The sequence below is a fragment of the Balaenoptera borealis genome, assembly GCF_965194805.1.
Source record: "Balaenoptera borealis genome assembly, chromosome: 13".
NCBI lineage: Eukaryota > Metazoa > Chordata > Mammalia > Artiodactyla > Balaenopteridae > Balaenoptera > Balaenoptera borealis.
In genome coordinates this window covers 95,918,941-95,946,669 of record NC_138870.1, presented here as the reverse complement: position 1 = coordinate 95,946,669, position 27,729 = coordinate 95,918,941, and the positions used below count along the sequence as shown (strand labels likewise).

The window sequence follows — 27,729 nt, the reverse complement described above, 5'->3', positions numbered from 1 at the left end:
TTTACAAAGTACACACACGCACCATCTGGATTTCCAGTTTCTCTTGAAAAATGGAAAGATCTGGCCCCACTGGGCCCACATCCCACAGGCTACAGTCGACTTAAATGAGGGAGAACTTCCCCTCTAGTTGCGGCGTATCCGCCCCCATTCACCCCAGTTCCCACCACCCGGGTGTCGGGGCCGTCCCTCAGGACACACCCAGCCCGGTTCACGTGTGTCACCTGCCGCTGGAGTTGGTGACCCCAGCTGCAGGTCAACAGGCATGTCAGGAAGGAGGTGGCCGGGGGCTGCACAGGCGCGGGAGCCACCTGTCCCTGCAGAGGAAGGGGTCCTGCCTGGGGGGCAGGCAGTGAGGGCCAGGGCCCCCGGCGGTGGACAGCCCCTCCACGCCCTCCTCGGCAAGCAGAGATGCCGGCCTCGAGGCCTGGCAGAGGCAGGGAAGAAGGCAGGCCTGGCGAGGGGAAGGCACCTCGAGGCTGCAGGGCACTGGCGACTGAGATGGTCTCCGTTTATTGTCGGTGAGGAAAACCCTCTCAAATTAATACAGTGCGATCTTTCCCCATAGGTGTGCTGAGGGAAGGGGGCCCTAGAGGCACCCCGGAAATAGCTTACAGCAACAGTGCTTTGACCAAGAGCTGCTGGGCACATTCCCTGGGGGGAAGGTGGTGGTCCCCATTGGCTCCTCCGCTCCCACAGCCATCCCAGGGGGTGAGCGACCATGAGTCCTTCGGTAGCAACAAGTCAGGAGAGAACAGACAACAGACGAGTGTGAGAAGACAGGCTGGCGATGACCGCCCGGGAGTGGGTCCACTGCGCCCCAGCCCTGGGGTGGCGGGGAGAGCCTAAAGGAGGGGCCGGGCTGCAGTGCCGTAAAGGACCAGGGTTGGCGCCTACGGCAGTAGCCCCGCCTGCTGCCGATCTGGCTGAGGGGCAGGGGCCAGAACTGCAGCTGGGGCCTGCCTCCCTGGGACCCTCCCTGCGGGGGCTCAGCACTCGGCTCCCACCCACCCCAGCACGGTGTCCTGGACAGGGAGACCTCCTACAGAATAAGCGGAGACGAGGGAAGCTCCTAGAACTCTGAGGAACAGAGGGAGGGATCTGTCCCGGCCCACTCGTGTCTGAGGACACAGTAACTACCTCAAACTTAATTAAGAGACTTCATAAATAGAGGTCCTGAGTGAGGAGAAAGAGAGTCAGGGCCGCCTGCACCGAAAGGAAGACAGGGACTCAGAACCAGGGCAGGGGCGGGAAGGCGCCAGCGTGGCCGAGCCCGGCTCACTGGCCTGCCAAGAGGGCAGAGCCCTGGGGGCAGGAGACCCAGGCCAGAGGTCCACCCAGGGCAGACCTCGTGGGCAGAAAGACCCAAAGACTCTGAGAGGTAAGGATCCCCTCTGCACGTGGTACAGAAGGGAAGAGGGACCAAGGAGCTGCCCGGCACGGCAGGCCAGGTGCTGGGTGGGACGAGGGGCGGGTGTGCTCGGCTGCGGCCGCTCCCCGGACCCAGGAGCTGGCTCGCTCCCTGGGTCAGTCACAGCATCTGGGGTCATCACAACCAGGCTGGGCAGGGCTGAGGCGCAGCTGCCGGTGGCTCAGAGGAGAGGGAAGAAAACTCTTTGGCCCAGACCAGCCAGAGGACCCTGAGGAGGGAGAGGCCATCACCCAGAGGCTCCCTCCCCTTAAGTCATCTTTCCCCTGGACTGATCCTGAAGGGAAGCTGGGCGTCCCTGGCAGAGCACAGCCCGGGGCCGAGCCAGGAGCGGTGGAGTCCCCAGCTGGCAGCCCGCACTGTTAGCTCTTGTCTCCCGGGGACTTGCTCTTGGTATCACGCTTGTTTCCTAGCAGCTTCAGCACCTTCATGGTCTTGAACTTCCCCTTCTTCTTGCCCTCGGGTTCAGCCTCCTTCTGGAACTCTGCAGAAGGGAGAGGGAAGTCGATCGGAGCAGGCCGGGGGTGGTGGTGATGGCCTAGGAGCGCCGGCCAACAGGCTCAGCCCACCGCTACCACCTCGCCTGGAACCGTGGGCACGCCCCTTCACCTTTCTGAGCCTCCGGTTCTTCGTCTCTAGGACGGAACCCTACCCCTTCCCAGTGTTTCGGCAGGGATCAGGAGACGAGCGCCGTGAAAGCAATGGGGGAGCCCTACAGCGTGGCAGACAATCATCTCTAAAAGGCTTGGTTCCCCTAGGCTGGTGCTCACAGCTCTGTGGGTTACAACACGAACACTGACTGTCAGAGGTAGAAGAGACCTCAGAAATCATCTGGCCCAGCCCCTAACTTATTACGGACGAGGAAAATGTGAGTTTTGAAACAGACTAACACCAACCGAGCTTTTTGCAGGTGCCAGGCCCTGGACTAAGTGCTTTATACACATTACCTCAGTCATCCTCAGCACACACCCGGGAGGTGGGTGCCTCCATCACCCCCATTCCACAGACAAGGAGAGCGAGGCCTAGAGGGGTGAAGTGGCTGGCTCAAAGCCACCCAGCTGGGAAGTGCCAGAGCTGGGACTGGAATCCAGTCTAACTGGAACCCAGACTTAACCGCAAGGCCACAGAATGAGTCACTGGTGGAACCAAGATTAGGCCCAGGGCTCGTGCCTCCCAGTCCAGTGCTCTCTTAACCATTCTAGGCACTATCGTATCTGCGGGACGGCCTGCAGTTTGGTCCCACAGACCCCTCCTAGACCAGCTGCAGATCTCAAGGAGGAAAGCACAGTTTAAGGCAGACGCGCCCTGGGAAATGCTCCCATACGCCACCGTCCTCGCTGTGGGCACCAGGGCATCCCACACCCACTCTCCTAGCCGTAGGCTGACCTGCCTTGCTATACACGGCCTTCTTGGCAAAACAGGGGCTAGGAGTTTGCACACACCGTCCCTGTAGAGCCCACTCCAACCCTCTGTTCAACCTACCCCCCACCCTCCAGGAGTTCAAGTGGGCCAGAGCCCCAGGAGGGGCCTCACCTTTCTTCTTGATCATGGCTTCCAACATCTTATCTTCCTCTTCCTCCCTGAAATGAGAAAGGGAAGCTGAGTGTCCCACAGGAGGAAGGACAAGGTAATCTCTCAGGCCCCTCCAGACTCTGAGTCCACGCAGGCTGAGCAAGCGGCGCTGGGATGACTGGCAGTGAGGGCCCCGCCCCCAGGAAGCCCCAGGGAACCCCTCCCCCAGCCACGTCACCTCTGCCGGTCCTCATCTAGGCAGCTGACAATGGCGTTGCGCTGCTCAATGAGGGTCACGAGCTCCTGCATCAGTACCTTCTCTCGGCCCCGGTCCTCTTCTGTCCAGTCCTTTTCTGCCCAAGGAGAAAAGTTGGGGACATGAGTCCCAGGAAGTGAGGAACTAACGCCTAAGTGCTAAGGGTGGCTGCGGACCAGCCCCACGCTGGACACTCTGAGGGAGGGGGCCCAGATGGGTGGGGATTACGAATTTTTGGAGAAAGGAAGGTTGTCACAGGAGAGACCAAAGATACAAGTCTGCCTACCAAAAAAACTCTCCAAGGGGGCTCCGGGAGGTCCAGCACAATACGTGTTCTGAGAACACAGACCAGCACGTGCCAAAGAGTTTCCTGCTTTGTTCATGCACTCATTCAACAAATGTTCACTAGGTGGTTTCTTGGGGGAAGGATTCAGGCTGGGCCTGCTGAGAGCCTCCAATGGCGAGCTGGCCAGAGTGGGGCAGGGGTGGGGAGATAACAGGGAACCCCAGGGGTCCTCATGCAGGAGAAGCAATGTGACCCAAGGGGCATATTGGGACATTCATCTAATGCCATGAAGGAGGGTGGACTAGAGGGGTCCCTGGGGGCAGGGAGCCCTGCCAAGAGGTGTCCCTGATGTCTCAGACACCTGCTGCCCCTCCAGCCTCCTCTCAAGAACCTGAGCCATCCTACAGAACCACCCTCAGAGGCCCACCTGCACCTTGGTATTCCTCTCACCCAGCCCACAGGCTCCCAGCGGAGGGATGCCCACACTTGACCTTCCCTCCACAACATCTGCCCCTACCACCTCCTCTCGCCAAAACTGGAACCGCTGACCCAGCATAGTTCTGGGGACAACGTGGGTTTCAGAGTCACCACCCCAGTTCAAATCCTACTCTGCTGCTTCCCAAATCTGGGGCCTGGGTAAGTTATGTCCCCAACCTACATGTGGGAAAACCGAGGCTTGCAGAAGTTAAGTCCTTGACCAGTGTCACACAGCAAGGGTGGAGCCAGTGCTTGTACCCGGCCAGCCTTGGAACGCTTTGATCCAAGCTACAGCCCTTACAGTGTCTTATGGATCTCCAGCCCACCTGGGGCCTTATAAACCAGTCTCACCCTCCAAAGGCAACAACCAGGACAGGATGACAAGCCCTGATGTGTTGCTGCCACACAGAGAGGACTGGAGAAGCAACACAAAAAGCCCAGGGCCACGCTGGCCTGGGGTACAGAGGTGCTGTCCCCAATCCGGCCACAAGGTGTCGCTGCGGCTTCCTCTGAGTGGTGGCCACGCCCCAGCCTCCAGAGAGTTGGGAGTGATTCATAGGTGGCAGCAAAGAGCTGGGACATTCTGTGACTTCCTCAGGGACACTCCTGCCTCTGGGTCACATCCAGCCTCCCAAGTTCCCTGGTCAGTGGAAAAGCAGGGCCACTGTCCCAGCCGGCAGGAGGGGCTGCGTGTGCAGGGTCATGCCCAAGTCAGAGACATGGCTAGAAGCCCAGCTCCACCCCCAATGTGCAAGACTCAGCCTCTCTGGCTCTTCATTTCCTCATCTGTCGAATGGGAACAACGATTCCTACCACCTGGGCCAGAGGAAGTGGTCAAAAGCCCTGGCTCCAGCCTCTGGACACTCCACAGTCCTGTGGTCTCTCTCAGCCCACAGCTGTGCTCACCCCATGTCATGGCCAGACCCCCAACTCAGCCACATAATAACCATCAGCCATCAGCCCCTCATAGGGCACAGAGTGTTTCCACATCCACCGGCTCCTGGGCTTTAGAATACCCTCCCAGGTGGGCACCTTCATCCTTGTCTTACACATGAAGCCACTGAGGCTCGGTGGGGCTAAGGAAGCTGCCTAAGGGCACCCAGCAAGTTAGCAGCAGAACGCAGGACTGTGTGACTCCACACCCAATCCTCCCATTGCCCCCCTCCATTCTCAGCACATCTCATCCCTCCCTCCCAGAGTCACCCTGAGCCACGCTGTGCAGGGGCACTTCCACCGGCCCTCCCCCCACCAGCAGAGCCCTGCCATGCTCTGGCCTAACGGCCATGAGCCCAGAGCTGCCTCTAGACAGGTACCTGCTCTCCCTAGCTCAGCAAGGCAGCCCTGGGCCCTGGAGCCTGACCCCTCCCTGCCAGGAGCCCACCCACACCTTCCAGGAGAGGAGGGTACCAAAACAAGCCAGTCGAGACTTCCCTGGTGGCACAGTGGTTAAGAATCCGCCTGCCGATACAGGGGACACAGGTTGGATCCCTGGTCCAGGAAGATCCCACATGCTTCGGAGCAACTAAGCCCGTCCATGCACCACAACTACTGAGCCCGAGTGCTGCAACTACTGAAGCCTGCGCGCCTGGAGCCCTTGCTCCACAACAAGAGAAGCCACCGCAATGAGAAGCCCGTGCACCGCAACGAAGAGTAGCCCCCGCTCGCCACAACTAGAGAAAGTCCACACGCAGCAACGAAGACCCAATGCAGCCAAAAATAAATAAAATTTAAAAAAATTTAAAAATATTCTAAAAAATTACTTTATAAAAAAAAAAAAAAAAGCCAGTCTGCTCCTGGTCTTGGTGTTCTCTGCAGGCCTGTCATCCCAACACCACAGATGTCACAGCCCCACACTGGCCATGCTGTTCCCTCTCCCATCTTGGCTTGAGCTTATTTTTCACCTGTTATGACCCAGACAGCACCTCCCGCCCTGTTCCCAGACTCTGCCTGTGCATCCTCATCAGGGCCCGGTCTGTCCACTCCCCAGCCCACTCCTCCATGTCACCAGGCCCCAGGGCAGGTGTCTGGGGAGTGGGTGTGGCCACACTCACCTGGCTTGTTGAGAAGGCACCGGAGCTCATACTCCACGTCGGCCTGGCGGTGCTCCAGGTTCTGCTGCTTGAAGCTGGAAGGTGGGAATAAGGTGACGGTTAGTTCTGCGGCTGCCTGCCCCGTGTTGTCACTGATAAGGGAAGAAGGTGAAGATTCCCAGTCCTAAGCTCTATGGATCCTGGGGAGAGGAGCCAGGAGCCAAGGGGAGCAAGGACTCACACATAGATGAGCTCGGACTCCCGCCGAACCAGCAGATGCTTCTCGTGGATGAGCTTGAACCAGTCCACCAGCATGTCATCCTCACGGCCCTCTGGAAACCAGATGCCCACTGAGGCCAGGGCTGGGGGCAGTCCCCACCCTCAAAGGGGCCATGGCGGCTCCTACCCTGGAAGAGAGGCTCCCCCTACCCGAGTCCCACCCGCCAGGCCCCCGGCAACTCCCGCACCGTTCACTCCACCACGCAGCTTCTCCTCCAGCAGGACCCCACGGTGTTCCAGGGTATCCAGCTGGCGCTCGATGGTGTCCATCTCTCCATGGATGTCCTCCTCGGGGATGTACTGGTCAGCCTGAACCTGCCCGACAGCGCCCAGTTACCTGAAGGTCAGCCCGCCCTCCCACCTGTTGGCTGCCAGGTGCAGGAGCTTCCCTCTTCTCTCCGGCCAGCACTGGCCTCCACAGGCCCTGCACCCTGGCTCCGTCCCACACCCCGGTGTGGCGAGGGGTGGGTGTAGGGACGGCCACGCCCCTGCCATGCCCCTGGTCCCAGCATCGACAGGCATGCCCAGAGGGCGATACAACTTCCTCCTTTTCACGGCAACTTCCTCCCCTCCTCTGCCACTCCAGAAAATATATCACAATGTGCGAAAGTGACCCTATTAGAGGGAGAAACCTGAGAACACTCTAAGCTGTTTAAGTAGAAGTATGTCATGTGAACGCTTTGATCCTTGAACTATTATTAGTAACAATTTAAATGCATCACCCAATGCTTTTGGTCAGAGCAGCGAATCTGCTCAAAATCCCCCTGGCTGCAAGTTAATAAATCTCCCAGCTGGGCCTCCCAAGCATGCCCCCTCCAGCATCTGAGGGAAGCTGCCCAGGCAGCCCATCCTGTGGCACAGTCCCACGGGAAGCCTGAGGCGGCCAAGGGCGGGGGCCCGGGCCCAGGCAGCCAGGTGTCTGGGGCTCCCAGCTGTACCTTGCGTTTGATGAGCGGGAAGCCGTGTCCTGGGGCAGGCGGTCTCGCTGGCTTGGAGCCCTTGGTGGCCTTCTTTACGGTTGGGGACGCTGTGGGTGATGCCTTCCGGTTAAAAGGATTCTCCTTGCAGGAAGACTAAAGGCAGGGAGACGTGGCAGAAGATAAGTCAGGGAGGGGTCAGTAAGACCCAGGCAGCTTGATCACATGGGACCATGGAAAGCAGGCGGTAGGGATCAGGCAGAGAGAGAACCCCACAGCAGCCAGTCTCTGAGGAACTCAGTCATTCAACAAACACTTCCACTTCCCAGCGCCTCCCGTGTGCTGCTGCCGCACTGGATACTTCTCTACGTTCCTGTTCAATTTTCACAACCACTCCACAAGGTGGGTAGTGTCGTGCCCATTTTACAGCTGAGTAAACTCAAGTTCAGAGAGGTTAAGTAACTGGCTCAAGGTCACGCTCTTCCCACGGGCCCAAGCTGCAGTGAGACTCTATTTCAGGCTGGGGCAGCCCTCCGGCGCTGGGGGCAGTGGTCAGGACGCGCAGTTTAGGGTGGGACAGAGCTACAGTAGCTCATCCAGGCCTCACAACCACGCCTTTCCCAGCGGGGATTCCGGGGTTCAGCTCCTTGCCCAGGGTCCCCCAGCCAGGAAGAGCAAAAACAGGGAACACACTAGCAGTAGAGGGAGGAGGAAGGTAGCTCCCTTCCTGCCCAGGAAAGACCCCCATCCTCTGCTGCCCTCTAGCTCTGCATTTTTCTGTCCTTCTGGGGTAATCCCTGTCCTGAGGCCAGCACAGCCGGGCAGGCCCCCCACTGGGACAGGTCTTGCCTGCCACGTGGGCAGTGCCAGCATCTTCCAACCACCCTCCCCAGCTCATCAGAAACAGGCATCACTTGAGGCCATGGAGTGTTCCCAGGAGTATTTACCGGGCTTTCCAACAGCTGGGGGGAGGAAGGAGGAGCCCCGCTCACCTCACCTGTGCCAGCCTGGGGGAGATTCCTTCAGGCTGGCAGCTGCTCTGGGATCTGAAGCAAGGAAAGTGCCAGGCCGGAGTCCAGGCGCAGCAGGGAGATAGTCTGGGCCCCACAGGGCAGCACCCGCCCAGGGGGCCTGCCTGTCTCCTGCCCCCAGTGTCTCGGATTCTCTCCGAATCCTGGGGTTAGGGTAAGGGATGGGGCACCCCAGGAGGAAGTCCACTTGGGCTCTGCCCACACCCTCCACAGTCACACCCAGAGGGGCCCAGCAGGGCCAAACAGCCCAAAGGCCCCTCAGTCCCTCAAGGGTTCTCAGCCACAGAACTCCTTCAGACCAACCTTTCACAGACCTCGGGACAGGAAACATGCTGAAAGGCAGCTGCCTGTAGGGGGCAGGGGAGGGGCGTCCAAAATCAACTCCCTCCCCCACCTCCCACCGCAAGGAACCCTGGGGCTCCTCAGAGCATCCGGAGGCCCAGAGATGGGATGGGCCTTCTCCAGGTCACACAGCAGGTGGTGACAGAGTTGGACAGGAGGCGGTTGGTTGCCCAGGCAACCGGGAAGGTTAGTGGCATTTGAAAGGTGCACAAACCAACAGCTCAGGCTCCTCCCCAGACTTATCCTCTGTCAGGTCGGTCAGACCAGGACTACAGCCGGGCCCTCAGAGGGCTGCAGAGTACGGGAAAAAATGCAGAATCAGAACCTGGTGGCGCAAAGGGACTCTGGTGGCAGGAGAGGCCCCCTCATGAACTAGGTGCCCAGAGGAATGTCCTGACCCCTGGTGACCCCTGGTTCTTGGCGTGACACTGAGAAACAAGTGCTTCACCAGCCACAGAGGTCAAGTGGAAAATGAGCTCCCAGGGATGGGTGTCCAGCAGACCCTCCTCGTGCCCACTGCAGCCCCCAGAGGGGATGGAGCGCAGGGCCAGCCTGGGAAGGGGCCTGGTAAGGGGAGCCCACAGCACGGGCTGTCCGCACCCCTGCAGTGGCACACAAGAGAAGCACCCAGTAAAGCTGTTTCCTCGGCCCTCTGCCTGTTGAGGGCCGACCCCTCCTCTACCCGTCCTCCCAAAAAACAAACTCTACACAAGGCACAGTCACCCCAGTACCCCACCCCGACCTGGCTGTGAGCACCTGGGGGGCAGGGATCGCCACAGTCATCTCACCTCTGGAGCCCAGGCCAGCCCATACACACAGGAGGGACTCAATGAACACCATCTGCCCCATTCTATAGGAGGGGAGACTGAGGTCTCTGGAGAAGGAAAATGACCCCCAGAAGGGAGTCATCCCCTCCCCTCTGTGCTCTACCCCAGGGGGCCTTGTAGAACAATCATCTAGGCCTGTCTCCCTGAGCAGCTTGTGAGCCCCTAGAGGGCAAGGACAGGGTCTCAACGCCACTGTGCCAGGGTCTGGCACAAACAGGACCTCAGTGAACGGAAGGGTGAACAGAAGGATGTGTGGGTAAGTGGTGGCTGGTGGATGCGTCCCAAATGGGCACGTGCGTGTGCTAGGCAGGTAAATAAGAGCTAGACGCCTCAAGACATGGAAGACCAGGCAAGTGGAGACATGAACAGATGGACGGGAGGTCTGGCTAATGGGTGAAAGGTTGGAGAGGTGGAGCTGTGCCTCAATGAATGGAGTGGTGAATGGGTAGATGGGCACAGCCAAGGTCACCCCACAAGTCAGGGCCAGCAACGATGGAAGGGTCAGAGACCCTGCCCTGAGACCAGGCCCATGGCCACTAGACAGGACAGCAGCCTTTAGCGAGGGTGAGGCACTCACCTTTACCTGGAGCTGCGGGGACGAGGTTCCAGGGGAAGGCGCAGGGCTCTTGTCTCCAACCAGCACGAGAGGGGTGGGAGCAGCGCCACTGCAGGGCTTGGCTGGAGGGGGACCTGGGCTGCCCCTAGTATTGGGGGCAAGGCCAGGGCTGGCTTGAGCTGTCCGGTCCACACTGGGCTGCACCAGCTCCCCAGAGGATGACAGGGAGGAGTTGGCAGAGAGGCTGGCCGAGGTCCCAGGGGTGCCAGGGGCATGGACAGCAGGCTCTGAGGAGCTCTTGGGCACAACTGGCGGCTCCAGAAGCTCCCCACTTGGGGGCTGGCTGGAGCTCTCAGATGACAGGCTTTCCACGCTGAGGGCTGGCGACGGGGTAGCTGAGGGTGGCTCCGAGTGTGACAGGCGGGAGGTGTGGAGAGCTGTACAAACAAACACACAAGTGGGTGCCACATGAGGGGGCACAGTCAGGCCTTCCGGCCTCACCTAACACGCTCCACTCTCGACAGAGCTGCAGGCCCTGGCAACCCAAGTCCTCCACGTCCAGACAGGCAAGAGCCCAGAGGACAGCAAAGGTGTGACTGGACCAAGGTCACTGGCAGACAAATCATCCAAATTCACCCTGCGCTCTTCGGGCTCTGGCGTGCGCCTCGTGGCGCGTCGTAGCCCTGGTTTCCTTACGGCCCTCGCTTCCTCATCCAGCGTGGCTGCAGCCTCCACTTCCCCTCCCACGTCTGATCTGACCCAAAGCAAAGCCAAACTGAAAAGGCCAAAAAAAAGCCTTGCTTCTGTCTGCCTTCTCTGCCTCTGACCCAAGCAGAGGTGGGAGGGAGGGCAGCAGGAGAGGGAGGAGCAGGCAGCCCTGGCGGTGGCCGGCTCCAGGCCAGGCATTGCCCCGTGCCACTTTCATCATCATGCGTTGAGGGACACCATGCTTCAGAGTATCATCTGTGCTTTCCCAGTGAGGCAACAGACTCAGAGAGGAGAAGGGCTGGGATTGGACCAAGCTGTGGCCGACTCAGAGCTCATCCCATTGGCTGCATCTCCCACCCGCCCATCACCTCCAATCAGCTGACCCACCACGCTCAGCTGGAGGGTCCCAGGGCACCAGCAGGGGCCGGAGAGGGGGGCCTGGGCCACCTGAGCACCGGCCTCCGGTCATCTCTAATGTGCTCTCGGACCCACTGTTTGAGGGGCTCCCACTGAGGTCTCAGAGGCAGCTGGACCCCAGCCGTGGTGGAAGGTGACCAAGCACAGGGCCCGAGAAGATTGCAAGACGGCGAGAGGGAGGGCTGGGCAGAGGGAGGCACAGCGCCTGGGAGCTGGCCCACCACCTCCATATTCCGGATGGGGAGACGGAGGACAGACACAGGGGAGGAACTGCTCAGAGTCACTAGCGCCCGTGTCACGCAGCCAGGTCAGAGCCCGAGCGCCTGGCAACTGGAGGAGAGTGACTAGATGGGCAGGACTGGAGCTAACCCCTGCCCAGCGCTTTCCACGAGCCTGACTCGGTGTTATGCACATCGATGGATAACACGTTTAATTCTCATAACAGCCCTGTGAGGTGGGTTACAAAGGGTTAGGAGTATAGTCAGGAGTCTGGGTTCAAATCCTGCCTCCACTGCTTAAGCGCTGTGAGGCTTTGGGCAAATCACTTACCCTCTCTGTGCCTCAGTTTCCTCACCTGCAAAATGGGGTATGATACCTACCTCACAGGTTTGCTCAAGGACTGAGGACAGACATGACACACACGGCACCTGGCCTGGGGGGGATCCTGTGGCACCACGTGCCCTTCCCTGGCCCTGGGCTGACCCAGGTGCCCAACCCCAGAGTCCCAACTGTCAGGAGAGCTCCCGAGAACGGCACTCACCAAGGGGGGATGCACTGGGTGCTCGGGGGGCGGGGCGCTTCTTTGTCCTGGGGCTGCTCGTGGGGGTGATGCCGTACCAGGGGTGCAGGGACTTGGGTGTAGATTCCGGGTGAGTCGGGGCAGGGCCGGTGGCTGGGCTGGGTGCAGCTGCGGGCTCTTCCTCCTCCTCCTCAAAGGGGTTGTAGGGCTTGGGCTCCGGGCCAGCCACCTCCGGGCCCCGTGGGGCCACCTCATCCACACCTCCGTTCTCCACCTGCCTGCTGTCCCGGCCCGGTGGCGGCGGCCTGGGGCTGCTGCTCGGGGGCAGCGGGGCTGGCTTCTTCTTTGGCTCTGCCTGCACCAGTGTGATCCATGGGGGGTCTTTCCTGGGGGCTGGTGTCCTGGACGGAGGCAGGAAGCAGCAGAAACCATTAGGAGGCAAGGGGGGCAGTGTCCTTCTCTCCCCAGACAGTCTTGAGTGCAGCCCAAAGGGGGTGGATGAGAAACTGGACACTTCTCCTCTCTCACCCCAGCCAGTGGGGCCAGTCTGGGCCCAGAGCTGAAACAGAAAGAGGGGGGCCTCTCTCTTCCCCTTCCTCTGTTTCTGTCTCTGTCTCTCTCTTCCCTGCCCTCTCTCTCATGGACCATACAGGGGAAACACAGCTCCCAAAGAACAGCTGGCAATCGATGTCCTCGCCTGTGACACAGGGTCCCAGGGCTGGAGGATCTGAGTCAGGTGTACAGCTGAGCTTTGCTGGGTCTTCTATACTCTGCTGCTGATTCGCAGAACGACTCTAGTAGCGAGGCCTAGGCCTCCCTCGTTCCACAGGCAGCAGAGACTTGGAGGGGTGAAGGGACCCCAGAGGCAGCCGTCTCCACCAGGCATTGCTGCCCACAGGAGAGGGGGTCCCAGGGGAGCCACAGGGAAGGGGATGCGGGCACAGGCTCCTGCCCCCAGAGATGAGCCCCACCCCTTCTCGGGAGGGTGTGCTGGTGGGTCACATGGTCTTGTTACCCGCCCAGACCCCAGGGCACTCCCCTTCCCCCTACCAGGGCCCTGAAACCCCTCAGGGCCAGCATACCTCTCTGACAGCTTGGGTGTCCCTCTGGGCTTGGGGATGGGGGGTTCATGCAGCTTCCCTGGATGGGAAAGGAGAGTGAAACAAGTCTTCATGCGCAGCTGTGAGCTGGGCAGCAGAGTGGGGCACCCAGGGAGCCAGCCCAAGTGCCTGCCTTACCAAGGATGCCCTTCCGTCCCACCTGGCAAGTCATGGACTCCAGGTGGCCATGGCAACCTCACCTGCACCCTCGTACCTCCCCAGCCCAGCACTCAGGGAGATTAGATAAACACCAAAGGTGACAGGTAGAGAAGGTCAAAGGGGCAAGGCCAGGACACCTAGAGACCCCATTCGTATTTCAGTTAAGAAGGGGGAACCCTGGACTTCCCTGATGGCGCAGTGGTTAAGAATCCACCTGCCAATGCAGGAGACATGGGTTCGAGCCCTGGTCTGGGAAGATCCCACATGCCGCGGACCAACTAGGCCCGTGCGCCACAACTACTGAGCCTGTGCTCTAGAGCCCGCGAGCCACAGCTACTGAGCCCGCGTGCCTAGAGCCTGTGCTCCGCAACAAGAGGAGCCACCTCAATGAGAAGCCCGCGCACCACAACAAAGAGTAGCCCCCGCTCACCACAACCAGAGAAAGCCCGTGCGTGGCAACCAAAACTAAATAAATAAATAAATAAATTTATTTTTTTAAAAAAAGAAGGGGGAACCCAAGTGCCCCTCTGACACTTCCCCAAAGTGGACAGGAAATACTGTCTCAACTCAGCCCCAGGGTCACCTCCTCCTGCAAGCCTCCCCTGACTCCCAAGTGTCCTCCGTGAATCCCACCATAGCCTCTGCTCCCCCATCTTAACAGACATCTACATTCTACCAAAATCCTCATGTCTCTCTCCATCTCTCCCTCGAGACTGGCAGCACCTCAAAGGCACAAACAGGTCTGAACAGTATCTCTATCCCCAGCGCCCAGCTCAGGAAGAGGCCTCTGCGAGTGCGAAACAGAATGAACAAGTCCCAGGGGGAGACCCTGGGAGTCTCCCTGCCCTGGGCCTCCTCTGATAAGAGTTCCCCAGCACGTCTCAGGTTACAAGGAACCATGTTTCCATGAGCTCATGGAAGCCCAGGGAGGTCATGTGGGAAGGTCTGACAATGAGGGGTGAGGCAGGGGTCTCCACTGCAGAACAGGTCAGCCTGGGGAGTGCCCCAGGGGCCCATCTGACCAGGGACACCCCCTCCCCTACCCCCAGCCCCTGAGCTGTCCCCTGCCAGACATCCAGATGTGGACAAGCACACAGGCTGGGCCTGGGAGGGGAGGTCACCTGAGTGTGGACACAGAACCAGACACACTCGGGACACAGGGACACATGATGTACACTCCCTACACCCCGAAACTGAAGCACACAAGATGGACACAAGAGGACACACATCCTGGGCACACAGAATGGGGCAGGGATCTGTGTCCTTGCAGCATGGAGAACAGAGCGTGCACCGGGGGGCCTCAGTAACTATTTGCTGTGTGAATTAATAACCTCAGCACCACGGTCGTCCCCAGCACATCCACAGCACACACAGGCACGGACAGCGCGGCCCCACGAATACTCCCAGGCACGTGTACGTTTAAACGCCAGGCACACCTCAGGAAGCGCCCAGCCCCAGTCGGGCCCTTGCTCACCATTCACCAGGCCGCTGCCGCCTCCCTGCTCCACCAAGTTCTCCTGCTGCAGGCTGGACCGGGGCCGGGGCGTGGGGAGCATCAGGGCTGTGCTCTCAGAGGCCTTCCTGGGGGCAGGTGTGGGGCGGCTGCCCGGGGGGCTGGCCAGCTCCTGTGGTTTGCCGGGAACCCGGGGCTTGGAGGGGATCTGGGGTCGGCCCTCGGGGCTGGCCTTGGGTACGTCCACCTCGGCCCCGGCAGCCGCGTTAGGGCTGGGGCCGCCTCTCTCCACATCCTTGGCTTCTTCTGTAAGTTGCTGCTGCTTTGGCTGTGGGGGGAGTGCAGGCCTGGCCCCTGACCGCCCACCGGGGCCCAGCCTGGCGCACTGCTCCGCACACACGAAAGTGCCCTCCTCTGGCCCACTCCTGTAAGCTCCGGGGAGCAGGGTGCTGGAGCACCGCCGACACCTGCCAGGGAGAACAGGGGTGGGGTGGGATGGGGGGATCAACTTAGCCAGGCAGCCCGGCCCAGGGTGCTGGCCACCCCTCCTCCCAACTGCCAGCCTGGATCCCGTCTCAGTACCCAGAACTTCCCAGCGGAAAAGAAAAAGGGTAAATGTCAGAATCACAGCACAACAATAAAACCATGTGAAATCAGCAACATAAATTGTGAAACACGCCTTCAGTTTCTGCTGCAAGAGGAAGCAAAGGTTCCCCCAGCTCCACCGGAGGTTCCATCCAGCGTGCGGGCTGCCACTCATTAGTGGCTCAAGAAATCAATTTAGTGGTTTTCAACCAACCAGGTTTTTTTGTTTTGTTTTGTTTTGTTATGAAATAGAATAAAATACGATATATCAGAATGTATCACACTTGTTTTATGAAACTCTAATTCCAGTTGTGCATCTATTTATACAAGTTTGATTTCAGGGATGTACTTACAACTGGTCACACTGTCAAACGTATGTCACCATAAAAAGTTTTTAAAACACTGCCCTGATGGCCAGACGTGACTGTGTTTGTGCAATGGTTCCCTTCCTCGAGATTTTTCCCCCATGACACCTCAGTTCTGCAATCAGGTGCCTGGGGTTCCAGGTCCAGCCACCACACACACACACACACACACACACACACACACACACACACACACCCCACACACACCCCACAAACACACCACACACCCACACATACCACACACACACACCACACACAACATACCACACACACACCACACACACCACACCACACACAACACAAACACAGACACAAACACACACACAACACACACACAACACACGCACCACACAACCCACACACCACACACACACCACACACACCACACACATACACCACACCGCACACACACCACACACACTACACACCACACACACACAAACACACACACACCACACACACCACACGCACACCACACCACACACACACACACCACACACACCACACACACACCACACACCCCACACCACACACACACACACCCCACACACCACACACACACACACACACACACACACACACACTCTAAACCACAACTGAATACACACTATAACTCCCAGTCACTGGTTTCCATGGACTATTCAATTTTCTTTGCTGATTTTTTTTTCTAACATATAAAACGTTTTCATACATTCTCTAAGCTATTTATATTTTCCCTGCCTCTTATTCCATTTTCCTTAGACCTGGCTTCCCCTGGGAGCCACACACTGAAAGCAAGTTGTTACTATGATTTCTTTTTTTAACTGCTTTCTTTTAGAAAAAAAAAAAAAAAAGGAAGAAAAAACAAAAAATAAAAATAAAATAAGATTTTTTAAATGCTTTCTTTTTTCAACAGCTTTTAGAGCACATTCTGCCCCTTAATCATCATCAGGTACTTAGTCTCAAACAGCTCTGGCCCCATTTCTGTCTCTAATTCTGTGACTGACCAAGTCTTCTCCCCTCACTAGGCCTTCGTTTGTTCATCAGTAAAATGGGGAAAAGCAAGATGCTCCAGCATGACGAGCCTGCCAAGGGTCTTGGCACACCATGGTGCTGAATCGAGGGAAGCTCCCTGCCCCCCCAGGATCCCCCACCACTCACCGGAAGCAGTGCCGGTGGTACAGCTTGCCGTCGGCCAGGTAACGCTGCACCAGGTGCACGTGCTGCTGGCAGGCCGCACACGTGCTGCTGGGGGTCCGGTGGGCGCCCTGCTCTGACAGGCTGCCCGAGGAGCACTCACCGCCCTGCAGGGAACGGGGTGGGCAGACTGGGGGTGGGGGCGGGGTCACCAGCCATCCTGTTCAAGAACACTCCCTGTTCCCCGCTCTAACGGTGGCCACCTCCCGAGAGTGCGCGGTGCTAACACACTCCATCAGAGCCCCAGAGGGGCAGAGGGTGGGGACTGTCACTGTTTTGCACGTGAGGAAACTTTTAAGTCCAGAAAGGGGGAAAGACTTGCTCAAGGTCACTGAGTCAGGATGGAAACAAAAATCCGGACTTCCAGTTTCTGGGGCCCTCTCTGCCAGAAAGGCAGCTAGCTTCCGGCTGTATAATCCCTTCCCCTGAGCCTCTTGTCCCTCTCCCGTCCCCACAGGTGGGCCTTGCCTGACAGGTGGCTGCCCTCTTAGGCCCACCTCGTCTGCCGTCTCTGTCCCCGCAACTAGAACCAAGCAGATTTAAGTCCCAGTTTCTCAGCTTCTAAGCACTGTGACCTTGAGCAAGCTGTTTTCGTCTCTGAGCCTTGGGTTCCTACCTGCCAAATGGAATCCTGTCACCCCTGCCTGTCTCAGCCCTGCACATGCTCACTGGGCACCCACCATGGGCTGGGCTCCCTGTCCCTCAAGAGGTCCTCCAGCAAGGCGCAGATGGGAGCAGGTGGGAAAAGCCCTCTGCACACTGTGAAGTGCTGTCCAGATGTGAAACGCTGGTGTCACCCCCTAAGCATCTTGGAGCAGGGGGCTGGCAGTGCGGCCCCCACTTCCCAGCTGAGAGATCTTGAACAAATGACCAAACCTCTCTGAGATTCAGTTTCCTCATCTGTACGTCGGGACACACAATACCCACCTCCCAGTGTTGTTGAGAGGATTAAGCAGAATCACGCTAGGAAGTTTAAAGCTCTGTCTCATGGGAATCAAGGGGAGAATCTGCTGTATTGCATGGGTGAGTCCTGTCAGTCCCATGATGGAGAGTCAGTGCTGTGGACGCCCTGTGCCCCTCCCAGGCCGGCCATCCCCTGCCCCTACCGCCCTGGCCTGGTCTGTGAGAATCTAGTTCCAAAGCCAACAGGAAAGGGACCAAGAACACCCGCTGAACGCGGCAGTGGCAGCTGTCCCCCCACCCCACCTGCCCACCCCCGGCATCTGCCTACCTGAGCCCTGTCTCCTGGTTCCGCGGGAGTGGGTGCTTCGGATGGCGGGGAGGATGCTGCCAGGCCCTTTCTGGGTGATGAGACCCCGGCTGCCAAGAGACCAGAAAGAGACTCTGAGGCAGCTGGAGACCCTGGAGGTCCAGGAGGCCCAACCTGGCCTGAGCTTTGAGCTCCATGGCTACCACCTGAGGACAGAGCACCGATGCAGTGGGACCAGGCTCCCGCTTCACAGAGGCAGGGGATGCCTCCTTCCAAACTAAGTGCCGAGGGCAAGCTACCCAACCCTGCCAGGCCTCCGCAACGCGGGACAGTGACTCCCACCGCACAGAGCAGCGTGAAAAATAAGGCACCAGGGACTTCCCTGGTGGCGCAGTGGTTACGAATCTGCCTGCCAATGCAGGGGACACGGGTTCGAGCCCTGGTCCGGGAAGATCCCACATGCCGCAGAGCAACTAAACCCATGCGCCACAACTACTGAGCCTGCGCTCTAGAGCCCACGTGCCACAACTAATGAGCCCGTGTGCCTAGAGCCCGTGCTCTGCAACAAGAGAAGCCACCGCAATGAGAAGCCCACGCACCGCAATGAAGAGTAGCCTCCGCTTGCCGCAACTAGAGAAAGCCTGCGTGCAGCAACGAAGACCCAACGCAGCCAAAAATAAATAAATAAATTTATTAAAAAAAAATAAAATAAAATAAGGCACCAGGACAAGCACAGAACCATCAGCGCCCAACATGTGAAAGGACGGGTAGCTTCCTTCCCACGAGGCTGAACGGGTGAAGGGAAGGAAAGGAGAGGAACCACACGGCGCCGGCCTGAAGGTTCAGGAAGATGGGCTGGCTCCCTGGGGCCGAGGAGCTGCCCCACCCAAGCCCAAGTGGGCAGGTGCGGCCCGGAACCCTGCCTGCACGCCCTCGAACCGGAAGAAACCCATCCCGCAGCCCACCCGCCTCCTCCATGACTCCGCTCCTTCATTACTTCAGCAAGTATCCACTAAGCACCTACTCTGTACTCAGTGATTAAAATAAAACCCCCAAATTCAGAGAACTGTATACCAAAAGAAAAATCAATACTACTGTATGTTAATTCTTAAAAGTAAAATCCAGGGAATTCCCTGGTGGTCCAGTGGTTAGGCACTTCCAGTGCAGGGGGCCCTGTATTGGATCCCTGGTTGAGGAACTAAGATCCTGCAAGCTGTGAGGCCCAGCCAAAAAAAAAAAAAAAAAAAAATCCAAACTCCTTACTGTGGTCTAAGGCAGCAGCATTGTCAGAACCTCAGGTCACAATCCATTAACGGACCCTGAAATCAACTGAGTAGACTGCAATCAGCCTATCGTAAAGATGAACTAGAAGGAAATATCCGCGGGCATCTCGTGTTTTAAGGGGAAGAATCGCTTCCTGAAACCTGTTTCAGTGATGTATGTGTACATGAACATGGATAATAATGGGAAACATATTTCTTACCATTAGTCATGGTCAAAAATTTTGGGCCCACTCCCTACCACCACCACTACCCTACCCCCCCACCCCCTACCCCCACCCCCACCCTGGCCTCACCTCCTCCTTCCCCCTCACTCCCCTGGAGCACACAGGTCCCCTGCTGCCCCCTTGCCTGGAATATTCCTCCCCAGATCTTCACATGGCCTCTTTCTCCTCCTTGTTCAAGGCTTAGCTCAAATGTCACCTCCTCAGAGAGGGCCTCCATGACTACTCACCTAAAATAGCCACTTCCTCCTCTCGTTGCTTTTTATACCATTACCTTATTTTGTTTCCTTATCGGACTCATCTGCAATTATATTACTTTGTTCTCTCTCTCCCTCCCCCATCCTTTAGACTGCAAGCTCTGTGAGTCTGTATCGTTCTCAGCTCTCCCCCTAGCACCTAGCACAGTGTCTGGCACACAGTAGAGGCGCAATAAATATTTGTTAGATGAATGAATAAGTGCCAGGTGCTGGAGTCATGTAGCTGTGAACTAGACAGAGATGGTCTACAGGGGAGAGGGAGTAATCGAGATACTATGACCAGAGTCTTATATGTTCACCACGGGGCAGGGGGTTATAAGAGCACCTGGAGTATATCAGGGCAGGCTGCTTGGAGGAGGCAAAATGTGGGATGAGAGGATGAGTAGGAAAGAATGTGCCAGAGCATGGGGGGTGGGGACAGGGACTGGAGGATCACCAAGAAGAAAGGCTTAGCAGTAACGGAATGTGATATATTCAAAGCAGCACAAGAAATTCAGTATGACTACAGCTGGGGCAGTGAGTGGCTTAAGCTAAGTGGGGAGAGGCCCTCAGGGGCCCCACTAAGAAACTGGGCTTCATCCTGATGACACCACCCCTGTCACCCTGGTAGGGGGGAGGTACCCCTCCTCTGAGTCCCTCAGCCACTGGGCCTCCTTCCGTCACACTCTGGTTCCAGACTAGGCTGTGGCTCCTGGAGGTCAGGGGTCAGCTGACGTGCCCAGGGTCACCGGTCTCCACGGAGCCTGGCACAAGATGAAAGGAGAGCACGGCACGGTGTTGTCTCAGCCACAGCCAGCTTCCAAAGTTACCCGGTCCAGTGAAAGTCAAGCCTGGTCAAAATTACCCTTGAAATCCCTCCCCTCACCCAGAAAGTACAGAACAGGACCATCTCGGGGAGCCTAAGAGCCAGCTTCGCCTCCAGCGTTGGAACACCTCGCTGCGTTTCCTCTGGTTGAGCAGCAGGTGGGATAAAAATGGTTTGCATTTAGGGGCTAAGCCGTATGGAAAGCACAAGCTGTGCCTTTAGCGACAGGAGTTCCCCACAGGTCCAGGGGGTGCTCTCGCCTCGGGCAGAGCACAGGGAGCTGGGCCACCAGGGTGACCTCACCCCCAGGGTGCCTGGTGAGGACCGGGAACAAAGTGGGCACCACCGACAGTATTACCAAGGGCCCTGCCCCACCTGCCCACCCCGCAGGTTCCCGGAAGGAGGCCCTCCAGAGAAGAGCTTGGTAGAGGGAGATTGGGGTTTGGCCAAAGGGAACCCTCCAGAAGATAAGACTGAATTGTGATTCTAGGTGAGCAAGCTAAACTCTAACCAATGAAATAAAAAAGTAATAATAATAGTAACCTTGAGTCCTCAATAAGGGCCAGACACAGGTCATTATTCCTCATTTGCTCCCATCAACCCTGTGAGATGGGCGCTGTTCTTATCCTCACTACAAAGGGGACCCTAAGCCGAGAGGTGACCCTGTGGCCCACTGTCACCCAGACAGTAAATGGCAGCACAAAAACGTTCAGTCCATGCTGCCTCTCACCAGACACTCAGCAGTTGAGAAATACTTTCATTTTTATTTCTAGTAAAATATATATAATGTTATTTGTTCAATTATAATATTAATCCCTAGCATTATGGGGGGGATGGGGAGTAACAGATTATTTTAATCTTTTAATTTTTATGCTTTTTTCTATGTTCTAATTTTCTACAGTAAGCATGTTTTACTCCCAGTAAGAAAAAAAAAAATCCGTACTTCCTAGAATACTTTTTTTTTAAGAGATGGGCTGAGATTGTCCTCATGGAGAGCAGAGGTTGGAGGAAGGACTGACATGGAAGCAGAGGGGCAAGGTGCCCACCCCCAGAGGACCCCTGACAGCAGTGACACAGCGCAGGAGTCGGGACGCCCGAATTTGGTTGTCCTGCTGTATGACCTTGAGCTCCTTCCTTCCCCTCTCTGAGCCCATTTCCTCTCTGCGGAAGACAAGGCCCAGGAGAGATTCCCACATGGGGACTCTCCAGGCAGGAGGCTCAGTAGCCACCCAGTGACCTGACTCAGGGCAGAGAAATACCCTTGTAGCCTCCCATCCCCCCACCCCCACCCCCCTATCCCACCCCACACAATTCCCCAGCCTCTTAGTTCTCAGGCCTTGAAGGTCACTGCTGAGGAAGATGGTGCACAACAGCCCTACAGGACCACTTCCCCGTTGGAGGAAAAAAACCCCAGGGAGGTGTCTGCAAACAGGAAGTGAGGGTGGGTGCCAGAGAGGTGAACTCACAGACAGCGGATGAACTCGCCCTGCTTTGTCTCCTCTGACATTATTAATTTTTTTTTTGTTTAATTTTTTCCCACACCAAGTGGCTTGTGGGATCTTAGTTCCCCGACCAGGGATTCAACCCGTGCCCCCCGCACTGGGATCGCCGAGTCCTAACCACTGGACCACCAGGGAATTCCCTCCTCTGATGTTATTTCGCTTAGTTACTGGTTCACGCGTTTGTTGTCTGTCTCCCCCGCCAGACTATGAGCTCCCCGAAGGCAGCGACCTCCTTCACCGCTGCACCCCCCGGGCCCAGCACAGTGTTATTTTACTCAATTAATATTTCAGTGAGTGAATGAATGATGAGTTGCCTCCCTGTGCCTGTGTGCAGCTCAGAAGACAGTGGGACACATGCCCCGCCCCCAGGGCCAGCCTCCCTGAAGGGCTGCACCCCTCTCACCTTGGCCAGGGCTGGCGAAGTGGTTGTAATATTGGGACACGTAGGTCATGATGCTGAGGCAGTCAGGGACACTCATGGAGACCATGTCATTGGGGTCCAGGAGAGCAGGGATACCCAGCTCCTTCTCAGCCACTTCAAAGGCCTGGGGGGTGCAGATGCCAGGGTGGGGGAAGGTTTGAGGCAGGGGGGGGGAAACGTGTGGGGTGGGGGGCAGATGCAGGGGTGGGAGAAGGATGCGGGGTGCACAGAAGCAGTCACAAGCAGGAAGAGGAAGACGAGGCAGGGTCAGCGGGCGCCACTCTGCATAGACCCAGCTTTGCTCAGCGGGATGAGGGGGATGAGGGCAGGGGTGACTGTTACCTGGAGAAGGGGAAGGTCTGGCGCTCCAGGCACAAGCAGGCCAGAGGGGAGCAGGGGGTGGGGAGAGGAGCAGCCAGGGCCCCAGTGCAAGGCAGCTGCTCTGGGAGCTGGTCCACGAGCCCCTCACCTCAGCTCCTGCCCTGCAAGACCCCTGCCCTCCGATACACACCCTCCCAAAACACACAGCCTCGTGGGCTTCCATCTGTCTGGGGGACTCACCAAACGGTTATTCTCGAAGACATTGTCCTTGGAAAGTGAATCAAACTCTCTGCAAGAGACAAAGTGAGGGAGGAGCATTGAGGAGAGGGCTGGGGCAGGGGTGTGACCAGTGGAGGTGACCACATCCCAGCCAGCCTGGGTCTCAGCAGGGTTGGGGGAGGGGTCTGTGGACTGTGGAAGAGGAAACTGAGGCAAGGAACGCGTGCTAATAGAGCGGGGGCTGCCAGGTGGGGCAGAGAATGAGCACATGGCCCCGGGGGGCCTCCAAGCAGAGGCTGGAAATCACTCAGAAGGGGCGGGGTTGAGAAGCCCCAGCTTCAAGTTTATCCCCCAGGAAGCCATGTCCTGACTCAGTGGCAAAGATAAAACTAAGACCAGGACCAATGCTGGTGACAACAAGGACACCCACGGATTGCTGACCTCACGCTGAGCACTGGGCTGAGCTCCTGTCTTGAATTTATTTTCAACTCTACTTGGCAGGTATTTATCCCACTTTACAGATAGGGACACTGAGGTCCAGAGAGAGGAAGCCACCCCGGGAAGAGGAAGCCGCCCTGGGAATCCACATTTCTGTTCCTTCCACTGCATGTCACAAACCTGGAGAAGCCACACCAACTTGCTGAAACCCTAACCCAGGCCGAAGAGGAATGTTGTTTCAGTGGGGCCAGGAATAGAACAAGTCTGAACCAGCCTGGAAATAGTACATTCTCCAGAGCTGCCGACGCTGAACGGTTGGCCAACCCTGCTGCGCCACTCCTGGGGGCACCATCCTTCGGGGAGCAGTGAAGGGTGTCCCAGTTCCTAAGCTGGGACAGGTGAGAAGTGGCAGGGCCTGCCGGAGTAACCTAGCTTTTATTTATTCCCCTCCCCGCCTCCTGGCTCCAGCTGCTGGAGTGGCTGAAACCAGCAGAGGAGACCCAGCCTTCTTGCTCAGCAGCCTCCTGGGTGCACCCGCCCCACGCCTTGTCCTTCTATGGCTGGAAACTGCAGCCTGACTGCCTGAGACGTGGGCCCAGAGGCCAGAGAAGGCAGTACAGCCTCCAAAGTCTGGGTCCCAGGCCCTGTTCTTCCAGGTCAGGCTGTGTGACCTTGGGCAGGTCGGCAGTCCTTGCGGCCTTCGTTTTCCCATCTGCAAACTAGGGGAAGCCCTCGTACCACCTCCCAAGCTGGTGGGGAGGACCAGGCTTGTTAGAGGCAGGCCTCACAGACACACGAGAGCCCTCCTCCTCCTGCCCACCTGCCTGCTAACTTCTCCAGGCAGAGATCAAGGTACAGTGAACCGTGGGCCAAGACAGGAAGGGGTAGTTTGCAAACCCCAGGAGGTGCCCAAGGCCAAAAAGCCGAGTGGACTGGGGAGGGGATTGTGTATGCACTTCAGCCCCTTTTGCCACCTCTGGCCAGATTGCTTCCTTCTCCCCTCAGCTGGGTCCCGAACTCCTCCCCTCGCTTGGCCACTGCCTAAGAGTGTGACCCTGAGCAAGCTACACAACCTCTCTAAACCTCAGGGACACTGTGACACCAGCCCAGCCCCCAACAAAAGCTTGTTCTGAGGCCGAATGAGACAAAAGCAGCTTGTCTGGGCCGTTTATTTCAGTCTCCCAGCAGTGTTCTTAGAAGGCTAGGGTCACATTTTGTTCACGGCGTGCACTCCACACCCTCCACAGTGCCCGGTACTTAGTAGGCACTCCATAAATGTCTACTGAATGCATAAATGCCAGAAACAGCGTGAAAACTGTAAAGGTCCCCAAGATACTACGATTTTTCCTCCACTTCTCCCTCCCCTACCTTTGTCCCTAATCAACATCTAGGCTTTGGAAACATATTTTCTGAGAGTTTTCAAAGGCTGGGAAGTTCTATTTGGCTCTGGGGGAGATGAGGAGCACAAAAATGAAACCCACATGGTCCCTGCCCTCAAGGGAGCTTAAAGATGCCTAGATTTGGGGAGGGGGAATGACACAGCTTGAGAAGCCTGAACCACTTTAGAAGATGGTGCTTGCCCTCGCCCCTACCCCAGCCCTACTCTCATGGAGATCCTCCCTAGCCATCACTGAGGTCCTCTCTATGCCTCACATAGGACCTGGGCCTCAGTTTTTCTCCCGTGCAATGGGCTGGCAGCCTAGATGCTGGCCTGCCTTGCAAATGAATGCCTGGACCTGATTCTGGATCTCTTCTCAGGAGGGAAGCCCCCTCCGCTCGACACGAACTCTAGCCGCATCCCTCCCCGTGGCCCCATCCACCCTCCTTAGCCAGCAGGAAGCCCTAAGCACTCTGGCCCAGCCACATCTCCCAGTCCTCCCTGCCCTGTGCTATGGGCTCCAACAGTGCCGCCTGTGTCTCTGCTCAGGTGGTCCCCTCTGCCGGGAATGCCCTTCCCTCGGCCCTGACCCGGCTCCTGCTATCTCCTTGAAGACTATGTGACGGCTGGGAGGCCTTCCCAACCTAGCCCTTTGATACAGCACTTCCCACGTGGAGTTATCAGCACTGCTTATACATCTGTTACCCCCATAGGCCATGGGAGACCGTGTGGGGTTTGCCTCTTGGTTGGTTAGTAGCTATTTCCATTACCAGGCACAGTGTCCAGCACAGAGTATAACTCTGCAGACACCTGTGGAATAAATGAAGGAATGAGACACTTTCATCATCCCTTCCTGCTTAATAACACTACTTATAATACTAATGTTAATTGAATGTTCATTGTCCCATTTAATTTCTCCCAACAATCCCGTGAGGTAGGTCTTATTATCAAGCCCACTTTACTGACCAGGAAACTGATGCCTGGAGGGATCCAGTGATTTTCCCAAGGTTGCACACCTAGGACATGGAAGAGCTGACCGGAAACCAAGCAGCCTGCACTTTGTGCTGGCAGGCTCAGGTCCATTGCGTGGCTTAGCTTGACACCCGAGTCCTGTCACACACTGGCCAACCCTGCCTCACCACTTGCCCCCCAGCCAAAACAGAAGACCCCTTGAGCCCTCCGCCATAATGCGTGGGTCCAATCTGGGTGCCCTTCTTCTCCATCTTTCAAGGCCCGGCTCCTGAGCCCCCTTACCCCGTGTCACAGGCCCCACAAGAGGCAGCGGCCCACCTACATCTCCACCTCATCTCGTTCACTTCTGCATCCACGCCCCCCAAAACCCTCTCCTCCAGGGCCCACCCCACCACCTACATGGTACAGAATAAACTAAATGCATCTACACCATCGAATCCTTGAGGCAATCCTTCCCTTCCTTCCCTCCTTCATCAAAGCCTCCCAGGTGCTGTCTTTGGGGAGCACAGGTCTGGAGGTGGAACAGACACACAAAGACTCCAGACCCTGTGAGGCTTGGGGAGCCCTGTCCGAGGGGCTGTAAGCAAGACAGACAAGGACCATGACTCTTGTCCCCAATTTGCAGATGAGACCGGAAGTACAAGGAATGGCAGCTGCCAGATAAACATGCACTCAGTGTTTTATGAATGAATGAATGAATGAATGAATGGATGAATGGAAGAGGTTCCAGGGCCCAAGGAAAAGGGAGCTGAGATAGAAACACCAAGTCAACTGCTCTGGGGTCTGAATAAATTTTCCCGTGAAACCTCACTGGGCAGCTGGGGGCAAGAAGAGGCCATTTCACACCCTGGAGCAGCCCATTAGGGCTGTAGGTCAGACCTTAGGAGTCTTCACTCAGCCTCCCTGCCCCACTGAGGACAGCAGGACATGGGGCACACACCTGGGGAGACAGGTCTGTGTCCTAATGGGGAGGGGGTTACATCCATTCATCTGACCTCTATTAACCTAGGGTCTCCTCTGTGCCAGGCACTGTGCTAGTGCCCTGGAAACAAGATCGCATGGGGGAATCAAAGCAAGGGGGCCCCACAGAGGGAACAGGCCTCAGTGCCCCACGTGGAGGGGGCTGCTCAGAGCGCCTGTTTAAGAGTTTAGTGTAAGAAAGGCCCAGGGTTCCCGAGGAGGGCTCGGTGCTCCTTCAAAGAGGCAAGGCCTTGGGGGCTTCGGTGTCCCTTTGGCGGAAATCAGTGCCCTGTGGGCGGGGCCGGGGCCTCAGCAGAAAGACCAGCATGGGGGGCGGGCTGTGTTCCAGTGGGCGGGGTCAAAGAGGCCAAGTGGGGGAGGGGTGTGCTGGATCAGAGGGTCTCCGCGAGGCGTTGGGGGCCCGCGGGAGGGTGGGAGTCTTGGCCTCCGGGGGCGGCGCCTGCCGCAGCCCCGGCTCCGCGTCACTGAGGGGGGCGGGGGTCCCCAGCTCGAGCCCGCGCCGCCCTGCGCCCCGACCGGCCGCCCGCCCTCCCAGCACTCACAGCAGGTCGGGCCGGTGCCGGTGCAGGATGGCGCAGAAGGCCAGGCCGTCCCGGAAGGAGCTGCTCAGGTCGCGGATGTCCACGCCGCTGTAGCCCTCGCACTGGCGGCGGCACCAGGCCAGCAGCGCGACCCGCGGCCCCGCCATGAGCCGCGCGGGGCTCGGGTCCGGCTCCGGGCGCCGCCGGGACCGGGCTTCACCCTCGGGCCCGGCTCGGGCCGGTTTCCGGCTGCGGCTGCGGCTGTGGCTCCGGCGCGGCCCTGCCGCCGCGGCTCGGAGCTCGGGGCGCGACCAGCTAGCGGCGGGCGCGGGGCGGGGAGGAGGCGGGGCCGCGGCCTCGGAGTCCTCGCTCGGGCTCCGGAGCGGGGTCCCGGCTCGGCTGCCTGCTTCCCACCCGGACCTGCCCGGACCTGCCCGAGCAGCCGCTGCCCGAATGGCCCGGCCCGGCCGGCCGCCGCCTACTCACCGCCGCCAGCTCCCCTCGCTGTGGGCCGGCCGCGGGCGCGGGCGTCCCGCTGGCCTCGGTCCCCGCCCGCCGC

The 27,729-nt window shown here is 58.0% G+C and overlaps 1 protein-coding gene across 7 annotated transcripts; it reads right to left on the bottom strand.

The window, feature by feature from the left end:
• Positions 1–26: 26 nt before the first annotated feature.
• On the bottom strand, positions 27–27,729 carry MICALL1 (MICAL like 1). Of its 7 annotated transcripts, none has more exons than XM_082352731.1 (16): positions 27,192–27,729; positions 22,902–22,950; positions 22,323–22,464; positions 17,873–17,961; positions 16,606–16,748; positions 14,537–14,982; positions 12,886–12,943; positions 11,825–12,204; positions 9,967–10,376; positions 7,205–7,339; positions 6,455–6,581; positions 6,229–6,337; positions 6,009–6,082; positions 3,177–3,291; positions 2,960–3,006; positions 27–1,910 (listed from the first exon to the last, which is right to left on the bottom strand). In XM_082352731.1, the coding sequence occupies exons 1-16, from the start codon at positions 27,335–27,337 to the stop codon at positions 1,789–1,791; spliced, it is 2,592 nt and encodes an 863-aa protein (XP_082208857.1). In that variant the 5' UTR covers positions 27,338–27,729; the 3' UTR covers positions 27–1,788. The 7 variants fall into 7 exon arrangements, 6 of the variants coding, with proteins under 6 accessions (XP_082208857.1, XP_082208856.1, XP_082208859.1 ...); XM_082352730.1 differs by having other exon boundaries at positions 9,961–10,376; positions 27,192–27,728; XM_082352733.1 differs by having other exon boundaries at positions 6,229–6,319; positions 27,192–27,728.

Bases quoted from the DNA above. Each gene is read 5' to 3' on its own strand.
- MICALL1 (XM_082352730.1), bottom strand. From the start codon at position 27,337: ATGGCGGGGCCGCGGGTCGCGCTGCTGGCCTGGTGCCGCCGCCAGTGC. The intron at 14,983-16,605 runs GTGAGTGGTGGG...TCTCCCTGGCAG, and splicing joins TACCACCGGCACTGCTTCCG to GTGTCGGCGGTGCTCCAGCA. The intron at 10,377-11,824 runs GTGAGTGCCGTT...TTGTTTGTACAG, and splicing joins ACCCAGTGCATCCCCCCTTG to CTCTCCACACCTCCCGCCTG.